This window comes from Talpa europaea (genome assembly GCF_964194135.1).
Source record: "Talpa europaea genome assembly, chromosome: 1".
NCBI classification, from domain to species: domain Eukaryota; kingdom Metazoa; phylum Chordata; class Mammalia; order Eulipotyphla; family Talpidae; genus Talpa; species Talpa europaea.
Window position 1 is genome coordinate 151,733,354 of NC_140073.1, and position 11,076 is coordinate 151,744,429.

General features: G+C 42.5%; 1 protein-coding gene across 1 annotated transcript in view; it reads right to left on the reverse strand.

The window, feature by feature from the left end:
• Positions 1-8,271, reverse strand: part of SPHKAP (SPHK1 interactor, AKAP domain containing) — a gene marked incomplete at both ends in the record, with an annotated part of 85,041 nt that extends 76,770 nt beyond the window's left edge. The window contains one exon of the mRNA XM_084227861.1: positions 8,113-8,271. Coding sequence (XP_084083987.1) covers positions 8,113-8,271 — 159 coding nt within the window. The remainder of the gene's footprint in view (positions 1-8,112) is intronic.
• Positions 8,272-11,076: the final 2,805 nt, after the last annotated feature.

Here is an 11,076-nt window from a genome sequence, read left to right on the forward strand (position 1 = left end):
CCTGCTTCTCACCTCCACTGGTCCTGGAGTGGCCACATCTCCTCTCCCCTTGTCCCCACCCACACCATGTCCCACATTCACCTGCCATTGCTTTAAGGAATCTTGGTTAGATTTCTTCAACTATCACTTTAAATAACATGGTTCTTTGTTTATTTTTTTAAAAATCTTTTATTAAAAGCCTCTGGCTAGGTCTGCAGAATGGTGATAAAACAGGACAAATGGACATTGGACAAAATTAAGATTGGCCATTTTTTGGTATCAGAAGCTGGTCCTGAAGCCCTTTGCCGGGGACCAGATCAGAAGAAACAGTTGACACAGCTGTCAGTGGTTTGTACTGCAAGGGGAAAAGCCTAGTGTTTTCCTCTTTTGAAAGGTGAGGGCCTTCCTGGTGGCGCAGGGGGTTAAGACGCAACCTATGAAGTTATCCGCAGCCACAGCTGGCCAGGGAGCTACCCACATGGCACAGCAGACCTCTCCTGTCTCCCTGCTGCTCCCCTCAGCAGTGGATTTCAGTAGATCTGCCTGTTCTGCTCCCCACTCTGTCTCTGGTGAATCCTCTCACCCCCCCATACCTCTGACCTGTACCCCAGCTCTTGTACACATAAATAAATAAATCTTTAAAACAAAAGAAAAGAATGGTGAGTGTGGCACAGTGATGCTGGTTTAGTTTTTCATTTACTTATTTCACATGTTAAAGTGCTTCTTTCCTCTAAGGGACCAGCTTCTGTCAATAGAGAATATTGCAGCTATTTTCCTTCATGTGCTTCCTGGAAGTGCCTGGGGGGCTTTGGGTCAACAGACACACTTCTGACTAATAAAAAAATGTGTCTAGGCATATGGACCACATCCTGCAAAGGCCTCCCATGCCCATGCCTGCATGCCTTAATTGAATTGATTCAGTTAATTACACTCATGAAGATTATAGCAGTTTAGATGAAAGTGCATTTCATAGACTAAGATGCGCCACCGAGGGACATCCATTCTGTCATTTCTTAGCCGTATCTGTGCCACTGTTGACAGAAATTTTTAATCAGTTTAAAGGGGACCAGTCAGGGTAAGGAATGTTCTAGTAACTTCAAAGGGCTGATCGATGTCATATTAAGATCAAGCTCTGCCTCTGGGAACCTGGAGTGTTTTCGGTCAGCTGCCTTTGATAAATCCAACTTTAAGGCAGACTTAATTAACATGACATAAAAATAGGAGGATATTTGTGGTGTTGATTTTTCTCCGCATTTGGTTCTCTGCAAATAGCAAAATCTTCACTTCATAAAGTAAAGCAGGGATCAAAAATGTCCAGCTATTGTGGAAAAATGACATTGGCTATAAATAATGCTGTAGTAGCAGAGGAAAATCCAGCAGATTTTCAAGGGAATGAGAAGACATCCCTGATATGTTCAGATTAGTTGTGTATTGTATTTAAATGAAATTTATCCTGGTGTAAAGGTCATTCATTTGCAACCAACTACTATTTACTGCACATCAGCTCAGTGCCTTGGGTTTACATGAACCTTTTTGTATGCAGATATTATACCCACCTTAAGGCATTTGAATCAGAGACATTACCTTCTTTGTTACCAGGTGTAAGATCACATAGTAAGAAACCTGTGGCTCTAACTCAAGCCTTTGGATTCCAAGTCCAGGACTGGTTATGTGACACTCCACTGTCTCTCAGTAGAAAGACAATATAAAGACTTTTCACTAGTTGACCAGGTACAAAAGAATAACATTTATGATCATTTCATTGCATGGAAAAATCCCTGATTTAGTCGAACAACGACAGTTGTATTTATCTTATGAGGGGCTGTCTGCTGAGACAGGAGCATCAGGCAATGTCCGTGGGAGACACAGCCAAGGGCTTGGGGGACCCCAGTGCCCTTCCCCACCAGCCACTCCCTTCCCAGTTTGTTCTTGCACTATTTTGGAATTCCCTCCTTTGAAATGCATTATTTTGACAAATTGCATTACTTACATTAAAACTTCTTCTGGGCTGGTACTTCTGTTAGAGGATGGTCCCCAGGGAAAGGGGAGGTTCTGTTACAGGGCAACCCCAATGTGAAATGGGTTAGCCTGACTGTGGTCCTCCCCTGCTCTTAAAAGGGACTTAAAATGAGACTCAGCTGCAGGCATATGCAAAAAGGTTAATAAAGGGTTTATTTACAAAAAGGGGAAAGGAAGAAAGGACCAACTCAGGGAGAAAGAGAGAGAAATTGGTGAATGTGTCCTACCAGCTCTGCTTAGCTGGAACCCCAATAGCACACTGAAAGCCAGTGGAAAAAACAAAGGACTCCCAAGGCCCACATGTCTGGTTATACCAAGCCTGGCTGCTTGACTCCACCCTCAGTTCCCAGCACCCTCCCTTTGGTGGTGATGACATTATGGGATTTGTAGTCTTTGGTGCCTTTGATCTCTTTGGTCTGGGGTGAGGGTGGGGCCCAGAAAACCTGTGTTTGTGGAGTTTGTTCAAGACATTCTCTCCCCCCAACAATTCCAGGTTCCCTGCCCCACCCAAGGGAGGGTGGAGCTGAGCAGGGAGGAGAAGCAGGAGAAGAGACTGGGGAAGGAAGGAAGCAGGATGGAGAGCAAGAGGAGACCTGGAGGAGGCACGTGGAACAGAGACATGTGAAAAAGCTGCACTTGCTTCTTGGTCCTGGACTGGTTGAAACAGACATGAATGAGAGACTGTGGGGAGGTGAACAATGGCAGCTTTGATTTTGATTTTTCTCTTTCCTTCCAGACATGCTGGGGGGCCCCTTCTGCCCCTTTCCTATGGGGCCCCCATAGAAGGTGATTTAGACTTGTGGGAGGCTCCGGGCCTTGCTTTGGACCAACCCTGTTTGTTTGGAAATTGGGTAACTTCAGGTGCTTGATTTGGGACCCATATTCTTTGTCTTTTCTTTGTTGCACACTCGTTGTATTCAAGTTCCTTTCCATCCAAGGTCTTACACACTGGAGTATGTTTTGTCTTGATGAGGCACATGGCAGAACCTATTTAGAGCAGTCAGTTTTGGGGGTTCTGGAGTAGCCTCACCCCATCCGGTACACTTCGTGAATTAGAGTATCATAGAAGTTAGTTGGCATTCCCACTTGGCCAGGTTGGGAGTATCTGCTTGGAGCTGCATGATGAATGAAGTCTGAAGTTGTGTCCAGGTTGAGCAGGCTGTTATCAATGTCAGTTAAGGGAGGGGCTACAGGAACTACTGTAGCAGCAGCAGAAGTCAAGTAAAAACTGATTTTTGTGATCATTGGTAGATTCAGCTAAGTAGTTGATGGAGGTAATGATAGAAAAGTTGGAAAGGAGGTGCCACAAGACCAGAAACCAGGCTCACATGATGCCAGGAGCTGGAGGTGGGGGTAGAAGTGATTAGCATAGTTGGGAAACCAGCTATAGGAACTAAAAACCCTTAGGCACCAAGGCACAGGCACATGCAAGCAAAGTGTCAGATGCTGTTAGTGTCTTAGGGCCAAGACCAAGGAGATTGAGGCCATTTTAGATTCTCAGGTCCCTTTCAAATTCTATGTGACGGGGCCTCCCTGGTGGCACAAGCAGTTAAGTTGCACTGCAATGAAGCTATCCACAGCCACTGCAGCACAAGATCGATCCCTGACCTGGGAGCTACCCACATGGCACAGCAGACCTCTCCTGTCTTGCCCGCTGCTCCCCTCAGCAGTGTATTTCAGTCAGTCTGCCTGTTCTGCTCCCCACTCTGTCTCTGATAAATCCTCTCACCCTCCCGTGCCTCTGGCCTGCACCCCAGCTCTGGTATGCATAAATAAATACATCTTAGAAAAAAAAAATTCTACATGGCTATAAAAAATCAACAGTAAACAGGCCACTCCACCAAGGAATGAGCCCCTCCCACAGAGAAGACTATTTCAGGGCAGTCTCTGCACTAGTGAGGGGCCGCAGCCCTCCTGCCCACCTGTGACTACACAGGTACTTCTTTTCGCTAACTTTCTCCCTGCAGGGCAGCAGAGGCTGCTCTCCTCAAGGGTGCCCCCCTGTGGCCATGCAGGCCTCTCCCTTAGCAAACCTGTCCCTTTCAGGGGCAGCCCTTTGTGCTTGCTGTATCTGTGCAAGTGTCCTTTATTTTTCTCTCCCTTTATAATAAGCCTGCCCTTTTGGATATGACTAACCACTCTGTGTCATGGAGAAACTCACCTGGGAAACTCATTGGTTCCTGTGAAAGGGGAGCTCTGGTGAACCCAAGGACCCCGCTCTCCGAACCCAACAACTCCAAAAATGACTTCATAGTGACGAACACTTTAGTGTGAATTTTTCTGCTAAGTTCCCTAGCACTTAGAGAAAGGGCAAAGGGAGAGAAAGGGTAATTTTGAAGCTAGAGCCACGATAGCCATATGAATTATCGTGTACCCCAGGGCACTTCTGAGGACACCACGGGGAGGGGGGGATCTGCTAACAAGACACGGGACAATATACATGGAATGTGCTGTGTGGATGGTCACCTTAGCTCTGGGGACAGGCAGCCCACTCACGAAAATACATATTAAGGAGTTTCTCCTTCCGATAAGTATACCAAAGTCTTTTCCCTGATGCTAAGCCTTTTTCAATAAGTGTGGTTCTCAGTGATCACATTTCCCCCAAAATAAAGAGGAGCTGAAACAATTGCACCTGGGCAGGATTCCAGAAATTCTTAGAGAGTCCCCATGATGCATATGAAGGAATTCAGTCGATCTGCAATTTTCAAGAAGCTGATTATTCAACTAATGCATTATCTTTTGGACCCTTGTTTTATTTCTTCCACTAGTTAATTTAGCAATATGTCAGTTCTGATGAGAAGGTTTGATAGGGAAGAAGATGAAGCTATTACATGAAATGAGTTTGGGGAATTACCAATGGGTTTCAATTATCCACATTACTCTTACTGAAGGTTGATTGACTGTGAAGAGCGGTAACTCAAACAACCTTGCTATTTCTAAGGCAGAGATGTCCTTGCTCCTTTTGCCTCTTTGAACAGAGCATACATTATATCCACATTTATGAACATCTAGATTCTTACTTCCCCAGTCCCATTATCTGTGATTAGAAAGATTAAAAAACAACAACAACTTGATCATTGATCATTTAGTGGTGGGTGTGGTATAGTAACAAACACCTGAAGCTATGTGACCCCTAAATCACATGCTGTGTTGTAAATCAATCAATAAACAATACAATTAAAAGAATAAAAAAATGAAAAAATCAGCTGCAACATAGATATGATAAAGGACTGAAATAATTCAATATTCAATGTCTTTTATTTAGAACTTATGTACCAGATCAAAGAAGAAGAAAATAATGGTAAACTGCTCTTTGCATGGAAAAGAAAGCAGAGGCCACACAGTGTGTGATGTATGGCCTATGGGTACTAACCTGTCTTTAAATGCAAAAATGTATAAGTTTAAAAGAATATTTGAAATGAAAGACATTGAGATGCTCTGTGAATGCTACCAGCTCACAAGGCATTGACTTCTCCTACACTGGAGCTGCTTTTTGAAATTTGTTTGGCTCTTCTCTCTACTCATTCAAATCTTGATCATACTCCAAAGTGACTATTGAGATCCACTTTACTGTTCTTTGGTCTATTGTTACAGATGTAAGACCTTGTTCTTAGATATTCATACCCGCAATAGTTGTTTTTTATCCAACTGATACTCTCGTGAGATATTTATGTATCTTAAATAATTACTTCACTTGTGAATTTACTGTTTGTCTTTCCATATGAGGAACCAGTATCATCTCCCAGACTAGACTATAAATTCTTCAAGAGTCAGGGGCCATTTATGAGCTATCCTTAGGTAGCCCCATTCAGAAGTCCAACTGTATTTAGGTTGGACCAGAATTTTTGATTTGTAGAAAAGGCAATTTCATATGATTCCACCTATTAACAGTTATAATAGAATTAATTGTCTAGTGAATAGTTATACTTAAAACTTTCTGCAGTTATCCCTGCTCCACTCAAGAAAGGGTGGCACTGAGCAGGGAGGAGAAGCTGGGGAAGACTGGGAGAAGGAAGGGGGGAGACCAAGAAGGAGACCTGGAGGAGCCACGTGGACTGGGGAAACGTGTGAAACTCGCTTGCTTCACGGCCTTGGGCTTGTACCAGGGATATTGTCTTTTTTTCCCCAATGAATGCGCTGAGGCATGAAGGGTTAAATAATTTCCCTGAGAATACACAACTGGCAGTGATAGAACTGGGTGTTCCAGTTGGTAGTCAGTCTCAACTCAAGAATTCTAAAGGCCATTTGGACCCTAACCTATAGGAATACAGTTAGTTAAAAATTAGAACAGGGCCTCCCTGGTGGCGCAGGGGATTAAGCACCACACTATGAAGCAATCCGCAGCCTCTGCAGCACTAGTTCGATCCCAGGCCGGCCAGGGAGCAACCCGCATGGTGCAGCAGACCTCTCCTGTCTCGCCCGCGGTTCCCCTCAGTATTGTATTTCAGTCAGTCTGCCTGTTCTGTTCCCCACTCTGTCTCTGGTGAATCCTATCATGCCCCGCCCCCGCCGTCTCTGGTCTGTACCCCAGCTCTTATATGCATAAATAAAGAAATCTTAAAAAAAAATTAGAACAATTGAAAGATCATAGTGAAGTCAGAGAAAGACAAATACCAGATGTTCCATTCACACATGGAATACAAAGAAACAAAATAACAAACAAAAGTAAACCCAATAAATTTTAGAAATCCGATTGCATAATTGAGGCTACCAGGTGAATTGAGGGTGGGGGTGAAAACATCAAGTGGGGAGGGGCCCAACAGTCTATGGTGAAGGATTGTGGGGCTTTGGTGGTGGGTGGGGTGTGGTCACACACATCTGAAAAGACATGAACCAGTACCTCTGACTCATACACAGTGTTATAAACCAATGTTACCTCGATAAAAATAAGAGTTTTAATTAGAAAATTATTTAGTCTTGGGAAATGTGCAGCATCTGGTGGAGACTTTATAATTTGGAGTTACAGAGTTAACATAAGACCTACAGTTTTAGCTTTTTTATAAGTATAATTTAGAAATATAGTGCCTCAGTGTCCTGAATTATAAGCTGGAATTTATATCACTGACTTCTCCATATGAATTTTTTAAAGGGAGCAAGAAAAATGGATCATATAAAATGTGTTTAAAAGGAGCTCTTAATTTATTAGTTTTATTTTTATATTTGGTTACATCGTATGCATGCAAAAACTTTTATAAAATTATATTTAATCTCACTTTTCTACAGTCAATACTTGTTCTCTAATGCAGATATTTATCAATTTCTTTGTTACTTGAAAGCTATAAAACCCACACAAGCAGATACTATATAAGGCTGTTTAACCAATAAATTGATAACGTCTCTCCATATATAATGCATGCCATGTACACATCACATATATCATTCATACACATGCAATCTGTTTAGTAATAGAATTTGTCTAAATTTCAAATATGTACTTTTTACAATTTAAATTTTTTAAAAAATAAATGAAATATTCCAGTTGATTTCCTTTATGTTTGGATGACAAAAATGACATTTTCCTTTGGAGTACAGCATCAAATAAAGACAAAAACATTACGTGGGTAATTGGGAATTTGGCTTTAAGTTTCTGAGCCTTAAGTTAGCTAGAACAATAAGTCGGATGATGTTATGTCTGCAAGTGTCTTAAAGCAAGTTTTGCTTATCAATTTTCAAGTCTATATTCTTGGAAATTTCAATTCTGTTTCTCTTAATAAATAAAATAAGCCACATATTCCCTTCTCTTTAAGAAACTATCCAAAGGAGAACAGACCTGGATTTTTCTTAGTCTTGGGAGCGTCCTGCAAAAGCCAAGTCATTCCCGATATGTGGCGATTTTCCTGGTAGGAGACCCACAGGGCTGTGCCCCCAGGCCAGGTGTGGGCGAAGTTTCTGGGCAGAGCTTGGGGTTCAAGGGTCGAAGACTGACTTTCTAGTCATGCTCGTCTGAACCACATGAGCCAGCCAAGGTTTCCTCTTTTCATTACCACCAAGGGTTATCTGGGGAAGCAAATTGTGGGCCATCCTAGTGTTTGATTTGTGTTGCTTCTGCTTTAGAAAAAGTTCGTAAACCACACTGTGGCCACGCGCGGTCAGGGAGGCGAGGGGGCCGGTTACCTTCCTCCGGGCGGTGATGGAGCTCCCCGGGCTGCGTCCCCAGCTGCCCCCCGCGCCGCCCTGCTGCGGGGCCGGAACCTCACACGCCAGCGGGGACTCCACGTCGCTGCTTGTGCCCCAAAACACAAAAGAGAGCATGTTCCAGTGAGTCACCTCCATGTTCAGAAAGGAAGATGTGGTTTATCAAAACGCAACCTCGGGGCCTCCCTGGTGGCGCAGGGGTTAAAGTCTCAGCGCCATCAAGCTATCCCCAGCCGCTGAGGCCTGAGTTCCATCCTGGGACAGGGAGCTACCCACATGGCTCAGCAGACCTCTCCTGTCTCCCCGCTGCTCCCCTCAGCAGTGTATTTCAGTCAGTCTGCCTGTTCTGCTCCCCACTCTGTCTCTGGTGAATCCTCTCACCCCCGTCCCTTGCACTTCTGTCCTACACCACAGTTCTCCTTTGCACAAATCAATCAATCAATCAATCTATCAGTGAATCAATCAATCTTTAAAAAAAAGAAAGTTAAGAAAAACCTCATCCTCTGGCTGACTCTGGCACTTACTTGCCTCACCCTTGGTGAAACTAGGATGAGCTAATTGTGAATATAAAGCTGCATCCAATACTGCAGTGCCAATGACATCTTTTCAGTTGCCACGTTAATTTCACTCTCCAATGCACAAAAGAAATACTAAATTTTATTTTTTAAAAAGAAGGGTAACTACTTTTAATTAGAAGGTGGGATGGTATGAAAAGGGCGTGGACTTAAGAAAACCCACCCTCTTTTTTCTAATTGAAATATATTTGCCATGTGACATTGCATAAATTGAAGATGAAAGACATGATTATTCCAACCATCGCAAAGAAACCCTCAGTATGAAATCAGGTCACCTCTGTAATGTTTCTGTGACTGGTGGTGGTATCATACCTTCTCGGTCTCCAAAATTCTAGATTTATATCCCTTTCCCTCTTTCTACAAACCTAAGTGTGTCTGACTATATACAGGATGGCATGACTTTTTAAAAAGATTTAAAATCATTTGTGGGCCTCCCTGGTGGCACAAGGGGTTAAGACGTAACACTATGAAGCTATCCACAGCCACAGCTGGCCAGGGAGCAACCCACATGGTGCAGCAGACCTCTCCTGACTCGCCTGCTGTTCCCCTCAGCAGTGTATTTCAGTCAATCAGCCCCTTCTGTTCCCCACTCTGTCTCTGGTGAATCCTCTCACCACTCACACCTCTGGCCTGTACCCCAACTCTTATATGCCATAAATAAATAAGACTTAAAAAAATAAAATAAATAAAATAAAATCATTTGTACATCTTTAAGGCAGGAAAAAAATTAAAACCAATAGCTTTTCATGATATGACTAGAGATTTAAATTGAGTCTAATTGTAATACAAAAATCTTTCTGAATCTTAAGGAAACATTTCTCTTTTGAAAATTTGAAATTAAAAGGATATACTGATATCTCAAGTCTACATATTTTATTTTTGTTGATGTTGACAACATAGACCATATGAAATTCATGAAAATACATTATGGAATAGGATCTATGTGTGTAATTATCAAACCAACATACATTTTTTTCTTTTAAATACCAAGTGGAAGATTGGGTCAATAACACACTTCTAATTAATAAATGACCCTTATTAGTCATTTTTTTTAATTGTATTGCAATTAGTCATGACTCAGACAATGCATGAATGTAGCTGGTTCGCATTTCCATTATTAATCATTACAGATGACATATTTTAGGCAGTTCTCCTGCCCGTTTGTGACTGTGCAGGTGCCTCTCTTTTTCTTTCTCCTTTTCCTAATAAGCCTGCCCTTTTAAAATGTAAATAAATAAATGCCATTTTTCAAACGACTGCTGATGGTGAAGTAACAGATTGTAGATCTGGGTAAAAGTTGCACAGAATAATTCAAATAAAATCTGTCTTCATTCAATTTTTTATGTGTTATCTTTCATGTCATTGCCATATTGAGAACAAAAATGAGCCAAATTTAAATGAAAGGATAACACCCACTTATTGTAGACAGTGGTAGTGAAAGGAAGGAAGAGAGGGAGGAAGGAAGGAAAGTAGATCCAGATCCTGGCTACAACTGTGTAGTTACTATACTGCCTACCTTTTTGGGGTCTGTCATCACTTATAAATAAAAGTGGAATACACAGTGTGGTTCCTTCTATCTCTGGAAGTCATTTGTAAAATATCATGGCGTGTCTAAATTTTTAATGCTATTCTTACAGGTTTCCCCAGCATGGGGCCTCCCCCTTTCTAAGCTGCTATTTAAGTAAGAGACTCAACCTCAGACCCAACTCCAATGTTCTTCTGAGGCTTTTTGGCTACAGGGCAGCTTGACTTTAGGCAAAACTGAACAGGTTATTGTTGGAAAACAAGACCACAGAACAAATGAAGCTTGCTCTGCAATAACTTGCCCATGAGTCAGGGAAATCTCATATTCCTCCTTTCAGTCTTCAATGATCTGTGAGTTGAGCTTCTTGAAAACCCTCACAATCATGTGTCCTATTGCAACTGTGTCTCAGAGGCAGCTCTGAGATGCTAGAGGATCACCTCCAACCAGGCTTCCCCTGGAATGGTGTCTGGGCTTAGGGCATCTCCCAGGTCTCTCTGCAAGGTGAGAAATCTTGGGGGTAGAGAGTAGCCTGGCTGAGAAATAAGGTTGAGACAGACTTGATCTAAAGCATAGTACCTGAGCTTACAGAAGTAGAGCTTAGACAACCACTGATGACTCCAGCTAATGGGTAGAGATGGTCAGATCCCCAATCAGGGAATAATGGCAACATCAAGAAAGTAAAAGATCACCCATGGAAAGTCTGTGTTTTCCCATAAAGCACATTGTATCTGAGTGTAGCTAGGCAAGATATTTTGGTAATTTTTATGCACAAAAATGTTTAAGAACTCTTCCAGTGGAAGGAAGCAGTGGCAAATCTACCAATACATGTATTGGATATAAAAG